The sequence below is a fragment of the Anneissia japonica genome, unplaced genomic scaffold (genome assembly GCF_011630105.1).
Source record: "Anneissia japonica isolate Jap-2015-1 unplaced genomic scaffold, ASM1163010v1 scaffold119_len492752_cov174, whole genome shotgun sequence".
Lineage (NCBI taxonomy): Eukaryota > Metazoa > Echinodermata > Crinoidea > Comatulida > Comatulidae > Anneissia > Anneissia japonica.
The window spans coordinates 425637-444921 of NW_022730737.1; the positions used below are offsets into that span (position 1 = coordinate 425637).

The window sequence follows — 19285 nt, forward strand, 5'->3', positions numbered from 1 at the left end:
GGTATATATATATACACTTATATTCTTATATACTTATATATAATGTACACTTATATATAAGTATATATACACACACATAAACATATATATATACATACATATGTATATATATGTATACGTATATATATAGAAGTATCCATAGGGGGAAACTAAAACAATGAAGTGGTTAAAAACAGTACCATAAGGCGAAAGTAGTGTCGCTAAGGGGAAACTAAAGCGACGTTAAGGCAAAATCATAGACAAAAGAATTTCCCCTTAAGAGCCGAATAAAGGTAGTATATATACGTATATGTATATATATATATATCAATATATATGTATGTATATATATAAATATATATATGTATAAATATATATATATGTATATATATGAATATATATATATGTATATGTGTATATATATATATACGTATATATATACATATATGTATATATATATATACATATATCGTGTATATCGTGTATATATGTTATAATGTATATATGTATGTGTATATATATGTATTATATATATATATATATACATACATATCATATATGCATTATAACATATATACATACTTATGTATATATACATACATATACATACTTATATATATATACACACATATATACATATATATATATACATAATATATAGACATATATACGTATATATATATACATAATATACATACTTATATATACATACATATATATCTATATATATACACATATATATACACACATATACATACTTATATATATACATATATACACATACTTACATATATACTTATATAGGCCTATATATATATACATACATATATGCATTATAATATATATACATACTTATATATTATATATATATACATACTTATATATATATACATATACATACTTATATATACGTATATATATTTATATATACATACTTATATATATATACATATATACACATACTTACATATATACTTATATAGGCTTATATATATATACTTATATATATACACTTATATTCTTATATACTTATATATAATGTACACTTATATATATGTATATATATGAATATATATATATATACGTATATGTGTATATATATACACTTATATATATACATATATGTATATATATATATATATATATATACACGTATATATACTTCTAAAAGTCGTGTATCATGCATAGGAACGTTGACGCCTGCAAGGCTCTGGTTAAATGGTTCCATGACTATGATTTGCAAGCAGGAGTTCTGTTTTATTTTATTACACAATAAACATAAACGTTCAAAATTGCTAGTGCCTGGAATGTACCTATTTGACCATTTTAATATCAAAACGATTAACACTTAAAACCAACATAGAATCTGAAGAATACCATCAAGAATAAGTTATGAATGTGTATAAAGTATTGCCTACTTTTTACTTTAAACATTAAAGTTTGTAGTTAAAATTGTATTTAAATATTGAAGAGTTTAAGGGATTCTGATATGCTTTACCATGACACAATGACATGTAATATAGGCCAGGAATGTGCGTTTGTAACCCACAAACGTACAAGTTTGCGTATGTTTGTGGGACATTATTTTCTTTCAGGAGAGCACTAAATTCCAAAACAGATCTAATTGACTTAATTGAGTGGAGTTGAATAGCTTGGTGGTTAAGATGCTTGCCTTCCAATCCCAGGGTCCTGGGTTCAATTCCTGCCAGTTGCAGGATTTTTTCTCACGACATAAACAACTCCACTCCCTAAATCTCATATTGAGATTTAGTTTGTGGAAAGCATCGTGTGTGTATGTTTGTCTTGTGTAAGGGATTGTCACCTAAAAGTAGGACAGTGATATATATTCGCTATTGGCAATCCTTGGCACATGTGTTGTGTGCCTAAAGAAAGAATAATAATAATAATAATAATTAAATCCAGCAATTGCTTTACATACTGTATATGCTGTATTTCTGTGCATAATATTCCAAACTCTTGTTACAATATTGTACAGTTAAATCCAAAATGCCATTGAAATATTGTTCCACTTAGATAAAATTTGACTTACAGATTGTTAATTAATGGAAAACATAGCAATTTGGCATGTGAAATAAGGTCGACTTAGGCAAGTTTAACTGCATGTTGAATATCAGAATAGCACATTCTTGATTATTCAGCATCAAATTATATAATACTGTACTGTATTTTACAATATATTTCTTCAATCACTTCTCTTTAAACTCCAAGTTTGCTCGTCGCATAGGATTCATGATTTCTCATCCGGTTGCTTTCTTTGTCTTCCTCTCATTCACTGTTGTACCACCTGAATTTGCCTGGTTGATACCAACAGTTGTTGTAAACATGCACAATATATCAAAATAGGATGCTAGTCTGTTAACATTTCTGAAAGTTGTAACCATCTCATTACAGTCATAATCTTTTTATCTGCTAGTCGAAGTATATTGCAGAATATACTATTATCCAAACAATCTGTAAGTAATCCAAAATGAAACAATAATGATAGTCAATTCAATATGGAAGTACTGTAATTTACAATAAACAATAACAGTAATAATTTTTTTAATTACCTATTACAACAACAATCACAATATCTATGGCTAATCTACTGTACTGTATGCACATCAGTTTGTCCCTGGGTTAAATTCACAAATACAGGCCTCTTCTATATTAATGTTATGTTATATTCATCTGGATGGGACATTCCATATTATTTTAGGTAAGTTTCGAAAAGGAAACTGGTATTATATATGTTAGTAATCTCATAGATTACTAACATACTTCTGAGATGTGTATTTTAACCCCTTTATTATTTACTGATATTTGATGATATTTTAAAAATAAGGAAAATTGTAACAAAAATAATAATAGTAATTTATGTTAATATATCCAAAACAAATTAAAGGTATACTTACTAAAAATAATGCAAATGAAGTCATAAAGCCCTCTTTAGTAAGTTCCCAGGCCCCTCCAAAGTCTTCATCATCAATCTTTTGAAAACTCATAAAGTATATGTACAAAATCCCAGCATTAATAGCACAAAACCTGTTATAAAGTATAGGAATAAAAATGATGGTAGAAGTTAATACTAAAGCAGCAAATTAAGTGCAACATCAATTAATAACAATGACAGATATGGATACTCTACTGCAAAAATTAAATATAATAAAAATATAAAAAAACATGTTTTACGCACACAGTATAAATAAGTATAATCTAATTTTAAAGTTTAATATACACTTTAATAATACTATTGGTATTTAATTTTTAATTGAATCACCTTGTTTGTTTTTGAAAGTTTGTATTTTATTAGTTATATTGAGTTGTAGTTATATATTTAAAGTGTAAGTAATAACAATTTTACAGTTTCCTAATTGAGTGATTTTTTTTTGGTTTTAAATGATTGAAGTTGTTATTTTGTCTTTTAATTGAGATAAAAGATGAAATACTGTAAATAGTAAATAACAATTATGATATAATTTCAATCCCTGTATACATTATTGATGAACTATCTTTAATGTTTTAATTCCAAAAAGAACAAGAATAACGTTAATTAAATTACATAGGTCGATGAAAAATATATAAATGAAATTAGTAATACTTACAATGCTAGCCCAACAATTCCTTTCATTGGTATTATGCCCCATAAAAGGCCAAATATAACTCCTACAATTTGTCTCCCCCAATAAATAACATCCAGTAATTCATCCTGTAGACCATAAACAACAAAGCAAGGTAGTGTGGTGATAAATGTGAATTTTCAATAATAAATTCCCACAAAAATATTCCCATAATCATGCATTTTGTGACTCATTTTGTTGAAATAAATTTCCATATAATTACAACAGTTTTGTACACATTACATACACCTGTGTCATATGCCACTGACTTGCATTCATTCATGTAAAAAATAACTTTAATTTGATCTAATCAAACATTATTTTACTCAAATAACTTATACGCTGATACTAAACATCGGTGTAAAAATGGATACATATTTTTATACTGTAGAATTTTCAGTATGTAAATTAACTTTTCTTGATAGCAGAAGATAATGAGGAATTGAGCAGATGGATGGATGGATTTATTTGGTGTAAATACCAAGGATAACCCATGAAAGTCTGAAGGAGACTTATTTCCAGTGGGGTCATTCTGGTGGTGATTGGGCAGTACACCGGGATCAAAGGCTTAAATGTCTCATCCGAAAAACGGTGCATTATCATAACTTCAGCTGAAATACAACAAGGAGAGCAGCGAAAGCAATTGAACCGGGGACAAAAAAACTCAGGACTTGCATCTCAAGGTTGGCGGAAGGGTCGGGAGGTGGTAATCTACCCGAAGAAAAACCTTATTACCCCAGCCCAGTTCAATAGGCTTTACACTTTACTGTACGGCATTCAGAATGCGAGATAACGGTTTGGGAAGGGAGAGGAGACTGGATTTTCTTGTACCACACCATGCCTACATCTGGTTTCGGTATTAGATTGTCTGCTAAAACGGGTGCTGCACTGGTGTGCATTCTTTCTGAAAGGCATGGCCGGGGACGCAGCGGCGGATGTGATATCCTCTATTTTTTCATTATTTTCCTGGCCAGTGGTTTTAACAACAGGCAACGGCAGGCATGCCGACATACTATGTATACTGTATGGAAGCAGTGGAAGCTGCATCTCTATATTGGATAGGCCAATGATCATCTGGATAAGGTCAGGAGTGTTATCATCCACATTTTCAGTGTTCTCCGCCTGGATAATCAGATGCTAACAGAGACTCTTGTTTTTCTGTGAACTAGCGAATCCACACTTTACATTACTGATTCAGTGGGGTATTGTCACCTCTTTTCAAATGTAGAAGGTAACGACAACAACCTCCATTTGAAAAGAAGATTTCTGTCAGCGCTTCTTCATACTGTGTCACCATGTGCTCATCCAATATTTATTTACGAAATAGACTAGGTCTAGAAATATTCCAGGACGTGCGCCTAAAATCAAAGTTCAATGTTCTTTTATTCACCAAATTTCACATGAATACGGTATGTAAATAACTGAGAAAATAGTAAAAAAAACAGTAGAGAAAAACCAAAATAGCACAGCTTCATGGTTACCCTTTTTGAGGGCACCTGTTGATAGAAAAAAAAAAGAGAATGTGAAATGGCTAGACCCTACTGAAAATCACATCACAGCCAAACTGACATTCAATTTCAAGAACCGGTATCCCAGTAACAAAGACGTCTGACAAGATTAACATTTAAAACAAAAAAATACCAATTCAAACATTAAATGCCTTAATTTAATTAAAGCTAGGGCTTTATTGGTTTTGTTCACTAGAGTTAACCCTAAAAAAGCTAGGTAGGACTAGGCCCTAGGCCTACTTTGGCATGGCAAGCAGCAGCGCGAGCACGGCCTTTATCCAACGGGTAGGCCTATAGTTAAGTACTGTATAGGCCAGCGACAGCAGGCTAGGCCTAACCCTTAGACAGCGAAAGTGGATTCACCTTTTCTGGCCATTCTGAATTGCTCGTAAACGCTCGTGCCCATACTGATGGTAATGACGGTGCTTCTGGTTCATTTTTAGAAGCTCTCGAGTCAGTTTTTCTCCTCTGAGTTGACATTCTTTATATCCTTCTTTATACAAACAAAATATTAACGTGAGAAAGCGAGCCACGGGGCGGCAGTCTAAAAATAGATTCAGCTGTTCGAGTAAAATAGAACTTCAGTCAAAAAAACTTGTTATTTTTTATAATATGATCGCTTTGGTTCGCCAGTGGGTTGTTTTTACTTTTAGCAGTTTTGTTTATAGAGGGCGTGCTCGTAATTATAAAAATAGAAAATTTTATGTTTTGTTTTGAGGTAGGTGCAGGCTAGGTTTTGAAAAATGTATAAACGAGACAAATCAATTCAATTTAAGAGTAGTGCATCTCTGCTTTATAATAATTTGAGCATCTATTCGGTTCCTCAAAAGAACATAATAAGCTACGCTGTTGTTCACAAATCAGCTGTAAATATTGCAACTTCGTCCAGTGACACAGCTAATGTTCATCACCGTGAAGTTTACTGTAAAGACGCCGTTACAAATGCGTCAACCGCTCTTATTTTACAAGTAAGTTCAATAAACAACATTTTATATATTTATTTTGTTCATATCCTTCATCATTCACAATTAATGATGGTGCATTAATGTTTCCATATGATAAATGTTTCCATATGATATAAAAATAGTCTAGCCTACATTAATTAATGACACTCATTTTGTTGGCAACATTGTTGTGATGTAAATTGTAATGTGTACAGTTTCCATGGTAACACTGTAGAACACTGACCATAAAAGTGAATAATGAATACTATCACTTACTATTTACTACTAATGAGGCCACCTAATACTAATAGGTAGGCTATTATTTCCATGGTGTGCGAGTGCTGATTTGATTGCAGATGTGATGTGTGTAACAAATAGTAAAAAAAAAAGTGGCATTTTTTATATTCAAAAATATTTTTAAAATGTAAAAAAAATGTATATTTAAAATGTAAAAAAATGTATAAGGTGGCAGCAGACAAAAAGCAGGGGAGGGGTGAGTAACAAATTAATGTTTTGGCTGAAGGTAGAATATCTGGCTCGTACCCTGCATTATTAATGGTACTATACAGGGCGTGTTTGGTGGAAGCAATAAAAATACAAGGGACCACCAATGAAAAAGTACTACTACTGTTAGGCCTCGGCCTATACACCATTTAAAACACTGCCACCAATGTCTCGCAACATTTCACTGGGGATTTCCAGCGGTCTAGACTGAGCAGCTGGCTAGTAATACTAATAAAGCACTATATCACAGTTAGCGCCGCTAGGCCTAGATCTTTGCCATAGCAGCAGCAAAAAACAGATACAATATTTTTCTAATTACTGTACTGTATGTAAACATTAAAATAGCTTTTTAAGGCCTAGACTTGTTTTCAATATCACTGTTTCGTTCTTTTCCCAGTTTAAAATAAGAAACTGTTATTTTTCTATTCTTAGGCTAAATTTTGTGACTTGCCTTCAAGGAGCCTTCTGGTAATATGTTCACAGAAAGGCCTGCAGGTACTGTATGTTTAAGATTAATATTTAAAGCATGAAATAAATTTTCTCATGTTTAATCAAAATAGTTTGCTGTACCCATATTTTATTAATTTAATAAAGTTGTGGGCACACTAAGTTAACATATATATATAGTATTTACAAATTTTGTTTGCTGCATAGCACCATAAAATACAATTAAACAAATAGAAGATAAATAATAACAACAATACAGCATGTTCCTATTTTAGCACTGTATTATTATTTATTTATTTGATACAGTATTATAATTATATTATTATTCTATTATTCCAACTATTATTATTTATTTTTAGATAACGTATGATACAGTAATTATCATTTTAATATTGTTAACATCAAAGATTTAATTATTCAATGATCAAATTCCCAATGTGGTAAGCTAACAATGCACCAATTTGTTTTATGATGACATTTTTTTTTTGTCTTACGGTAAGTTTTTATATTGATTTTTAAAAAATAATCACCATTACATCTCTTTTTTTGCTTCGCATCAGTCCCTAAAACACTTTATTTTTGTTTTGTTTTTTCTTATTTTAAATTTATTCTTCTAGACTGTCTCTGGTTGTATGAAACTCATCAAAGATTTAATTATATAGTTAAAAAAAGTTTCCAATGTGACAGCTAACAATGCACCAAAAGTTGTTTTATGATGACATTTCTTTTTGTTTTAAGTTAATTTTATTGATTTTTAAAAATCATCATTACTTTATTTTGTTAATCAGTCCATAAAAGTCATTTTGGTTCTTCATATTTTCTATTAATTTTTGTAGACATTCTCTAGTTAATGAAATCCTTTAAAAAACTAATATTATATTAATATTAATATTATTAGTATTATCTTCTGCTCCCATTGTGAAGCCAAAGATTTTATTTGAAAATGATATTAATTTGTAGATGTTTGAACCTGATGGGTCAGCAATGGTATTTTGGCATGCCCTAGCCAGTGGAGAAACCAAAGAAGGTAAGATTCAACATTTACAGTATAAAGGCTTGTGAAATTCAACGTATTGATTTATAACATTAATTTACTCTTCTATTAGCAGACCTACTTTGAAACATTGCTTACTAAATCACCATCCTGCAACATGTGGGTCACAACCCAATGTTAATTTGGCTCTCGAACAAATTTTGATGGTCGCAAAAGTAAATTTTTCCATGATTTGCTTACACGAACACTGACCGGTGAATTCAAATCAACAAATATTAATAAGAGCATATTTGCTGTGATCAATGGTATGCATACTAAGGGCCGTGGCCCAATTTTTGGCCACAAAACATTTTTGGATTTGTCAATTAAGAACATGAAGGTAATTTTCATTACCACAACTTCTTGCCAGGGTTTGGTATACTGAGGTCAATGAGTCGTGGCTGAGTGCCCAACATTTTGAATTTTGGTTTTGATCTAAAAAGGTTTTAATATTAAAGGCACCTGTTGCTTAGTGGTAGTGGTACTGGTGCTGGTAATGGGTATTTATATTGTGCCTTTTCCTTGTGGTTATAAAGGACTCAAAGCACTCATTAGAATTCGATTTTAAATAATTGTTGTGGCACTTAATCAAAAGTACATAAAATACAAATTTCTATAATGTTTTGTATCATTGAGAAAATATCAAAATGTCAATATTTTGTGTATTATAAGTGCTGCCATCAAATAATGATCTGATGCCTTCTGTCATTGAATTATGCACTGCTGTGCATATTGTCTTTTTTGGCAACCATGGTGATTTGCATGGTCACAACAAAAGCAATGTTGATCCACCACAGTATTACAATGGATCACCTTTATAATCAATATTTTGAAAATGACATTTGTTGATGAAAATTAAGTTAAGGCTTATAATGATAATAATAGTGATGATATTGATTGCTTTATGATGTGTCATCTTTTAATAGAAACCATGACAATTTATTTATTTTTAGGGGCCGTGTTTACAAGAGGAATTACAGCTGTTCATGACAACTATATTGCTGTTGGTAAGAGAATTTTGTTACTAACCTAATCTGTCCATTGGCCAATCAAGGAGTTGCGAAAGAAGCCCCTTCACCCCCAGCATAATATAGAATAGCATATATAAATTAGAGAAATAGTTCCCCATAATTTCACCACTCATTGGTTCTTGATTGGGGCTTTGCATCCCGAGAAGAAACCTCTAGGTATCACCCTTTCAGTGTGTCATTGATTAGGTGGTATTTCTGTTTTATTTGGTTATACATGAGAATTTGTTTCAGACAGACACATAATGCCCCATAGATCTTATTGATGCTATGTATTCTATACATACAAGCTCTATCATTTCACATCAAAGTGCATTTGCCAATTACAGGATGGAATATTGAAGTGTTAAAAATTAAGTTAACAAGGCATTAAAATACATAATCAAATTCAGAAAATTCTTTGTTATTGAAATTTGAGAATTTTGATGTATGTTTACAATAGGAAAATATAGGATTTATGTTTTGCTCTACCTGACTTGTTATAAATTCGCAAGTGATTCGATAGCAGTACCCGCTGCTGCTTGGGGATCAGATTGAACAACACTAGTCATTAACGCAACATCGGTGGTCTGGTGGTTATGACACCCCAGACTAGTTATTTGGAGGTCATGGGTTCGATTCCCACCCAAATCACTTAGCAAGTATTTGGGAACCTATATAATCAGGACGATAACACTTCAGGTAGGGCAAAACATCACTTCTGTGAAATTTAAGAAAATGTCTATTCAAAGATGAATTGGATTTTTTCTACAAAATTTAAATAATTATTTCCCACTTATTTTCATGTGAATCAATTAAAAAATCAAATCAAAGCTTGGGAATGAAGCTGTATTGTAGTCATGAGAAAAAACACCCCTGAAGTACTACTGAGTAAGCATACTGTAGAATTCTGAGATTGGAAAGAAAAAATGGTAACCACCACCTTCACTTTATGATAATCTGTAGGCGGGCAGATTACAGGGAATTTGCTCCTATTCACAAACCTAGCTGAGATTCACAAAATTAATTATTTCGATTTGATATTAGGAGCATCCTCAGGTGTCATTCTAATCTTTACGATTCCATCACGTGGGACCAACATCACCCTGCAGGAGATGGCAACTGCTCACAACTGCAATATTTTGGATTTGGCCAATGAAGGTAACGTCCTAGCCAGTGCTGATGATTCTGGTTGCATTATGTTATGGAAGTCTGGGCCAAACTTTCAACAGCTGCTACGCATCAATGGTTCTGGGTATGTCACAATTTATTTAGTTATAAGCTCTGTCTGTACTACAAAGTTTTGTGTGACATATTATGATATACCTTTTTGCTTATACATCAGTGAGATACAAGGGCTTAGCCAGCGAGCCGTCTGGCCATTTTTTGGACTGCCAAGAATTATTTAGGACGGCCACTTTTACCATGACGGCTTGGACGGCTTGGCATACTCAGCTAAGCCTAGCCTAGTTGGGCCTGGTTTACCTTTAGCAAGTTCTTTATATTCTTTGAATCTATCGAATGTTGCATTAATCTAAAGCTAAATCATATTTACGTTTGATAAAACAACCTTTATTGATTGAATTTACGTTGTTTTCATACCAACATTCGGTGTAGATTCCATAAAAAGTATTAAGGCTAAACTATTGTCTACCCAGTGATATTTTCACTTACAAAACGCGTATGTTGTGTTTAAAATATTTTTACCATGCTGGAAAAATGGACGGTTCTAAGTCACCCTCAACACATGCACGTGGCTCTGCAAATACAGTACTTAAGATTCGGTTCCCGAGATATTGTACTTGTTCGTAACTCCTTGGTTATAATTAATTCATAAAATACCATAAAGCGGATTTGTTGTAATAACAAAAGTAAAATTTTAGTAAGTCAACAAAATACAGCTCCTATAGGCCTATACATATATCCATTCGGAGGACCTAGAGTAGAATTTACACTAAACTAGGGCGAGAGATGAAGATGCATCTGCATAACCTAGAAAAATAATTTGAGTAAACAACTACAGTCTATATCTATAACTGAAATATGTGATAGCTAATTCAACAGTGACACTATTCCTTTGAAGACAAAATTCCAACATTTATACACCTTTAATGCACTCTAAAGGTCATAATTTTCTATTTTTTTCATACGTACGAAGGGGGACATCTCCTCCAAAACCCACCCCCTGCTCAGAGCTACGCCCCTCGCCTGTCATTGCGCGACTACTTCTTCGTCCTCCATTTTGGATTGCCAATTTCTGGCTAAACTCCTAGTGTGATATGACATCGTCATCCCATGTAGGGTGTGATATGTGTTGATCATTTGTGGCAAAGATAAGCGAAACCAGTCACTACTCGTAAAATCAATTTTTAGTTATTTTAATAATAATAATAATTTATTATTATTTATTATTAATTATTATAATTATTATTATTATTTTAATAATTTTAAAATAGATTTCAAAAAAATAATTTGTGAGGAGTTACTAGTTTGGCCTGTCTTTGCCACATTTCGATACAAGTGTTTGGGCAAATCACAAAAGCAGTATTTGCAGGTTTTCCCCCACACTGCCAGTCTTCGACAAAAGCTGACCTCAAGTGCTTCCCCACTCTGCCGATCTTCGACAAAATCTGACCTCAAATGAAATGAATCTTTAGTCAATGTGAAGTGATGACCTTGTGGCTGTTGTTGCCATTTGACATTTTTTTGCAAATGGAAGTGAAAGATGAAATATTAGATACTTAGAAAGAGTAAAAGTGTTCGCTTATAAAAGTAAGCACTGATTTGCCATGGTAAGTGGTAGTATATGCCTTTTAGTGACACCCATGTCAGTTTAGTTGCTTTCTTAACTTGATCCACAAGATGAAATTAATAATATCATGTTGGTTTATTGCTTATGATTTTTTTCAGGATGGCATGTACCTCCTTGTGTATGCTGGGTCACTTGGTTATCGGAGGCTACGGATCAGGTCATATTCGTATCTACAGCTCATCTACAGGTGACCTGCAAACTGAGATATGTGCACATGCTAAATGGATCAATGCCATCGATGTTGCACCAGACAGTAACTTGGTACGAAAATAATATCTACACATAGATAGATAATAATAATAACAATGAATATTTGTTTATTGTTATTTATCAATGTATTTCTATTGCGTTTACAGTACCATGCAGCAAACTTATCATATTCTATTTATAATAATCATGAAATTGTGAGAAAAACTATTTTGTAAACCATTAGCTAAAAGGATAGATTTTACATTAGCTTCACTCCTGTAGCCTTTACTGGAACCTGCTTGGGGCACTTGTCAGCCTCAGAATCTTACCTTTATGGCCCTTGGTGAACCCCTTCCCTGTTGTCTACTGCCATGCTCACTGATATCTGCCCCAGTCACTTATTAACTTAATTTGATGACTATCAAATATTGAAGAATTCCTCACCAAGAACGCTCTGTAAACCGTAGGTCGTGACACACCAATGGGTTGCCAAAATATTTGGTGGGTTGGGAATATTCAGTGGGTTGGGAATATTCAGTGTTAAACTAGATTTTATTAAACTAGATATATAGTCTAACATTCTAACATAATTTAATTATAATATCCATTTTTTCATAGCTTCTGACAAGTAGTGAAGATTCGTTTGTACGTCTATGGGCCTTGCAAACAGACAGTAAATATGTTAAGGTAAAACACATGTACAGTTGCTTGCGCCCTTTTCTGAATTCAGTTGGTGGGGGAGGATAGGGTATGTGGGGAGGGAGTCTTGTGCCCCTGTACTATATTTCGAAGGAGGAGGAAGTGTTAACTTTCACCCTTTTTATATTCTGTTGATGGAGAAATGGGGTTTCAATGCCAATAGAAAACCTAATCACTATAAATGGCAACCTCTTACACAAGAAAAACTTGAGTGTCTTTATTACGCTTAAGAATGTAGATGTAGGCCTAGGCGTTTGGCCAGGCAGGAGGCCGCCGGGGCCTCCTCCTACTACTAGCCTAGGCCTTACCCTAGCGTAGTTATGAAATCATCCCACGATTTTTACCTGTCTGCACTGACCAAAAAGCTAGTGACAGTGAGCGCTGTATTCTCTCTTGAATGCTTTAAAAAATGTTTATTTCTTTGACGAATGTTAAACATTACAAACAAGTTGAATTCTTCTAACACAATACAAATTACAAAATTGGCTAGTTATTCATCGTATCCATACTGTAACTGCTGATGTGTAGTTAACACGTACTGCAGGAGCATAAATCAGCATACCCATAGCTAAATTTAAATACGCACACAGTATACTGATGACTACTACAAGAGTTGGTTATCAAAACAAAACTAACATTAAAAGACGGCGATTGACTTATAAAGCAATTAATAGAGCATGCATCGTACACTAGCGAAAAATTATTATACTTAGGTTAGATTTGATGCATTCAAAAATTTCCTTCGGGACTTGCAGGCCCTCAGGAAATTTTTTCAAGCATTAAATCAAACCTTCGTATAATACTTTCTTCTCCTATAATGTACTATGCAGAGCTATATTAATTGCCTAATAGTGAAGGAATGGCATCTACGTATTGTCCTAACATATGATATTTGATTTTGCAGGTAAATCATGAGTTTTCAGAATCTGTTACAGACCTTCAAATCTGCGGTGCCCAGTTTCTAAACTCAAGTGGAACTTCTTTCGGTGTCACCGGTTATGATTCCAACGAGGTTGTACTATTTTCTCAGAAATGCTAAACAATTTCTATTGAAACAAGACAACTATCAAACACCTTGACAAACATTTTAAATATAGAATAATTTATGATAGCTATGTAAAATCCAAGAAAGATTTTTTTAGATGTTTTAATAACAAACTAAAATGGCAATAAGGACCAACAAATGTCAAAAAGTCTCTCTCTAATTAAAGATCCCTCCAATTAGAGACCACAAGTACATAAAGACCACATTTCTGCAGCTCTCAATGAATGTCCATATTATGTTTTTATAGAAATAATTTTTGTATTCAATGACCAAAGGTGGTAAAGACCATGGAAACGCTGGTCCAAAGGGTTGTATTTGATTGAAGGGAGACCTTATAAGGCCGTAGGAAGCAGTCCGGCTGGTCCAGTTATTTTCCGGACCAATATTATCACCAATCTACAAAGATAGATAAACAAGCATACAACATCTGGACCCTTGTAAGATCACCCTCATTTTAACAATGCACACCAACAGCCATTCACTAATAGTTGAATCGCGACCACCTGATTCTTGGTGCGCCATTTAGCTATACCTTTAAGACCTGGTAGATCTGTCCATGGAGGTTTCTGCCTTTAATAAACTAAGAATTGACTAAATAATTAAAGCTGCTTATAAGGTAATTGGCAAAGGTCTACCTACAGCAAGCAATCACATGAGACTTCATTAAAAAAGCTAGTGATTGTGCATCTAGAGCGTGGTATACAAGTTAATAATGCCAGATGGCCGAACTCGACAAGAAAAGTTTGGTTCTTTATTTCAAACTCTACCATATTTCAAAAGATAATGTGTAGCATTGTACCCTGTGTGATCTTAACACATGTTTTAAAATTGCAAATTTTTTATATTAAATCATAAATAATACAATATTATTGTGAAAAAGGAAAATTTAATTTCTTATCTCATGCTTATTAAGATGCTTATTCCCCCATAAATGAACACAGTGCCAGATTCTTAAAATTTTGCAATATCCGTCTAAATATTATATAGTTCATTGTTATTCATATTGTATTTTGTATTATTTTTATTAATGTTTTTGTAATTTAAGCATATTGCACTGTGTTCATTTATTCGTGGAGGAATAAGCTCCTTAATTTGTCTAGTTATGGCACTGATAAGACAGTTTGAACAACTTATTTTTCCGTTTTCGCAATAGTATTGCATTATAAACATAATTTAAAATACTTTGGTCATTATCTTGAGTCTCCTGTATATAGATATCACCACCAGTAAAAATGAAATAATAAATGTAGATACTGTACTGTATTTATTTGAATAAATGCAGGGCATTTATTGTTGAGAAGGGTTTTTGAGGGGGTGTTTATTCAAGGGAAGCATTTATTCAAGTGAGGCATTTTTTTGGTGTAAAATGCATACGATATACTCAAATAAACGCCCCTTAATTCACTGTAAATGTGGAATTACAACACATAAAAACCATACCATCAAAATGTGTTAGTGTATTGCATGATCATAAAGACTTACTAAATTTTTTGGTGTTTTTCGAAGAAAAATAAACACCTCTGGGCATTTAGTCAAGGGAGGCATTTATTCCAAATGAAGCTCTAGAGGGGTAATTTAATTGGGGGTGGGGGTGGTTGAAATACAAGTTACAATAGTGCACCATCTTTCAGATGAGAAGTTTAAGCCGTTGGTCCCGTGTGCATTATGGCCCATGTGCACATTAAAGAATGCAGTACACTCTTCGGAAAAGAGTAGGAGATTGTCTCCCAGTGTACTGTCCAATCACCACCAGAAGGACCCCACTTGAAATAAGGCTTCTTCTAGACTTTCGTGGGCTATCCTTGGTGTTTACACCGAATCCATCCAATCCAATCCAATCTACTTTTGATTGTAGAGAGTGTTATTGTATTTTCATCATGCTTTGTAAAGACTGTTTGATTATGCTTTGTGAAGTACTATAAGATAAAATGTTTTCGGGTGAAAAACAGAAAGAAAATTGCTTCTTATCAATTATATTTTTGGTCAGATGCTTCATATTGATGAAGAGGAACATTCCATTCATAAAATGCTTGCCTTAATACTGTAAAACCTCGAATAGAAGCCCCATTTTTAATTTATGTTATTGCTTTGAAGTTCAACTACAGCCCATACCGAAATTCCTTAGTAGACATTGCTCATTTTTTAGTAGATTTAGCCATATGGCACTTAGTAGATTAAGCCATGCTGACTATTAAACACCTACTAAAAGGTAGGTTTTCAGTAGATTTTAGTAGTTTTTCGCTTTATTAGCATATTTCGTGCAGGTTTTTTAATAACAATAACTATTAATAAACTAATCTAATCTGCTAATATGTTAATTTTACCTAATTAATGGGGCTGCATAATATCTTCTAAAATAGCTAGACACAAACCTACTTATAAACTATGAACTGTATACTTAAAATTATAAATTAAAAACAACTATTTAGCACCTATCTAATATAGATATTTATTACTATCGCCAACAATTTGTTATGCCTTTCTATTTAAGTCTAATAAATACCTATAAATCAATAAACTATTATTAAACTATTTGTGGTCTATCATCTGTAGAGAAAGACTACTAAGAAACTACCAAGGGAGTGCCAAAGGAGAAAATCTTTAGTAGACATGAAATTAAAATCTGCTAACAGCTATGTCTACTAGAAACTATCTATGTCTAATTATGTATCATTTCGAGATAGTACACTTGTATTTACTGTACTATCTCGAAATCAAGCCCATGCTATTTTGAAAGGAAGCCCATGGACTTCCTTTCCAGATGGACTTCTTTTCTAGGCTACATTTGGAAACTAAAGAGGGGGCTTCAATTCAAAATGGGCTTCTTCTCAAGGCCCCGGTTTGGCTTCTATTCAAGGTTTTACAGTATTTTTATTTATTAATCTTAAGCATTGTCTCAATATGAATACTGTATACAGTAAAATATAATGCAGATAAAATTTAGGAAATTTCATATGAAGAAGAACATTCTGCTATTATTTCATGTTGTATAGATACATGTACAACAAATTGATTAAGTCTGTTTTATTTGCATTTTGCCCATCTCATTGTGTATTTATTTTCATCTACTGGCCCTATTACAGGGTTTGATGAATGCAGAACAAACATCACTTCGTAATGAAATGAACGAATTGGACTAGTTTTATGTTGAAATGTTGAAAAGCAGTGGCGTATTTTCCCCCTTCCCCATTGAAAATGTCTAAAGCGAAAAGATCACGCTCAAGTAGCTAAAAATAACCTCACATACCTTATTTTGTTACTTACCGCTTCACTAAATCGTCGAGTTCGCCACTCTACCTTTTGCGGCCCCATCAGCTTTGAAGACTCTTAGATATACCACTGTTGAAAAGTGAAAAAACATAAGTAGAGGACAAAATACATGAAATGTAGAGTAGGCCTATTGTTTTGATATTAACATGTGAGTAATGATATTGTAAGATTTTTTTTGTTACATGTACCAGTTTCAAAAATACAGTGTAAAAAAAAAATAAATTGCTTTGTGTGAAAGAGTCATTTAATTAGTAAGTAATTTCCAAACCACTGATCCATTTTAGAAAAACAATCTTCCGCTATCATCATTTACAATGAAGAACCTTGTTATGGATGAACATCAACAACAATATGCATGTACAAAATAAAAATGAACATTGGCAGAGGTTGGTGTTCCATAGACGTCGGAAGCATTTGGTTCGAGAACAACCTTTCAAACAGATGCTGGCAACCTCTAGAGCCGCTACTTCTCCCCTTGCAGCCACAAGATCTAAAGTTAGCTTGGGGATAGAGCATTCTTTGGAATATGGCACCTCTGCATGCCCGAAAATAGCAGTCTGGCAAACCCGTAGAGCCTCACCCCCGTCCTGCTGTACGTTGGCAGACACAAGATTTAATGTTTGTGAGGACATAGTATCATAACCTGCTCAGCCCCACCATGGACAACGGATCTATTGCGAAAATGATGAACTGTTTAAAATTTAATTTTTGTCGGTGCCATACTAGATAAATTGAGTTGATTCTCCATGAATAAATAAAGTAGGCCTACAAGGAACATAAACACATTATAATACAATGAATAGCAGTGCCAGCATTTATTTACACAACGTGCAAGGTAATAAAAACAATTTGCAATTAAATAAAACGTGTTATGTATTCATAGCATGCACTATGCTATGTATTATGAAATAGGCATACAAATATGAATACCGTCGAATTTCTAATAACATACTGCTGATACAATTTTAATTACAAATTACACTTACCGGTACTAGACAAATTCGGCCTGAAGCATTAATATTATATTATTTATCACGCCCTTAGATGAGTTGTACTATCACTTGAATTGTTAAATTTTTTTTTTAATTAAGTGCTCTGTTTTGTTTGCTTCTGCTAGTCTAGTATATGCGTTATTGTCAGGTTTGAGATGTATTTCCGTAGGATTTGAATGCCCAAATTGAGATAGTATCTGCTTGATTTCACTTTATTAGGGTAGACCTGTAAAGTTAAGAAAAATGTTAGGTAACAAATTGTCAGGATACCAAAATGGCCGCCTTATTATATATGTATCTTACATAGTCGTATCTGAGTAACTAACCATGTGGTTATTCCGGTAATCAAGTTTCCTCGACAGTGATTATTATTAAATGTTATTATTATTATTATTATTATTATTATTATTATTATTATTATTATTATTATTATTATCATCATCATTATTATTATTATTATTATTTATTTATAGGCCTAATCATTATATATATAATACATACATACATACATGACTGCCCATGCTTAGGCAAAATAAGCGGAGATTGCATCACGCTTTCTTAAAATGTTTGCGCCACACTAACAAACTATGTATTAAGTGTATTTCATTCCAAACGTTACAATAAATACCAAAGTTTCGAACTGCAGGCATTTCCACAATGTTCCCACGGGGAACAGAGGCCTACTTGGTCAATCGCAAATCATGAGGCTGCACCGTATTTAAGCCCAACTACAGAATCTCTTTGTACGCCGCCCGGTACGTGCAAGTAGGTATCCTGAGAACTCAGGAAGGTCCCTGGTCGGCTAGTGGATAGGTTGCGTTCCAGTGCCGTAGGGATGGGCAGTGCAGCCGGTGCAAACTCTGGGGCCCGGGGATATTAGGGGACCCTTCAAAAATAATAGACATAAATTAAATATAATTTCCAAATTAATTTATTAAAAGAAAGAAAAAAAAAAACAAAAACAAAACGGCCAGCAAGCCCCTCAATATTATCTAGGTTTAAATGTGAAAATTGTTGGTTGGTGTTTATTTCAATTATTCACATTTTATCAGCAACACGTAATTACCATAAAAATGTGTTAGTGTATTATTGCAAGACTTACTACATTTTTTGGCGTTTTTCGAGGGAAAACCTCTAGGCGTTTATTCGAGGGAGGCATTTATTTCAAATGAAGCTCTAGAGTGGTAATTTATTTGAGGTGGGAGATTCATTAAATGTGGAGTGTTCATAATGATT

The 19285-nt window shown here is 33.0% G+C and overlaps 2 protein-coding genes across 2 annotated transcripts; one reads left to right on the forward strand and one right to left on the reverse strand.

The window, feature by feature from the left end:
* Positions 1-1922: 1922 nt before the first annotated feature.
* On the reverse strand, positions 1923-5666 carry LOC117115006 (uncharacterized protein RAB5IF homolog). Its single transcript, XM_033258638.1, has 4 exons — positions 5471-5666; positions 3585-3688; positions 2895-3024; positions 1923-2451 (listed from the first exon to the last, which is right to left on the reverse strand). Exons 1-4 carry the CDS (start codon positions 5585-5587, stop codon positions 2410-2412), a joined length of 393 nt encoding a protein of 130 aa, XP_033114529.1. The 5' UTR covers positions 5588-5666; the 3' UTR covers positions 1923-2409.
* Positions 5667-5777: 111 nt separating this feature from the next.
* LOC117115005 (WD repeat-containing protein 54-like) lies at positions 5778-15050 on the forward strand. Its single transcript, XM_033258637.1, has 8 exons — positions 5778-6075; positions 6988-7050; positions 7963-8029; positions 8989-9042; positions 10090-10297; positions 11953-12115; positions 12662-12730; positions 13647-15050. The coding sequence occupies exons 1-8, from the start codon at positions 5851-5853 to the stop codon at positions 13779-13781; spliced, it is 984 nt and encodes a 327-aa protein (XP_033114528.1). The 5' UTR covers positions 5778-5850; the 3' UTR covers positions 13782-15050.
* Positions 15051-19285: the final 4235 nt, after the last annotated feature.

Bases quoted from the DNA above. Each gene is read 5' to 3' on its own strand.
- LOC117115006 (XM_033258638.1), bottom strand. From the start codon at position 5,587: ATGTCAACTCAGAGGAGAAAAACTGACTCGAGAGCTTCTAAAAATGAA. The intron at 3,689-5,470 runs GTGAATCCACTT...TATGGTCTACAG, and splicing joins ATTCAGAATGGCCAGAAAAG to GATGAATTACTGGATGTTAT. The intron at 3,025-3,584 runs GTAAGTATTACT...ACTTTATAACAG, and splicing joins GGAATTGTTGGGCTAGCATT to GTTTTGTGCTATTAATGCTG.
- LOC117115005 (XM_033258637.1), top strand. From the start codon at position 5,851: ATGTATAAACGAGACAAATCAATTCAATTTAAGAGTAGTGCATCTCTG. The intron at 7,051-7,962 runs GTACTGTATGTT...ATTAATTTGTAG, and splicing joins GTTCACAGAAAGGCCTGCAG to ATGTTTGAACCTGATGGGTC. The intron at 8,030-8,988 runs GTAAGATTCAAC...ATTTATTTTTAG, and splicing joins CAGTGGAGAAACCAAAGAAG to GGGCCGTGTTTACAAGAGGA.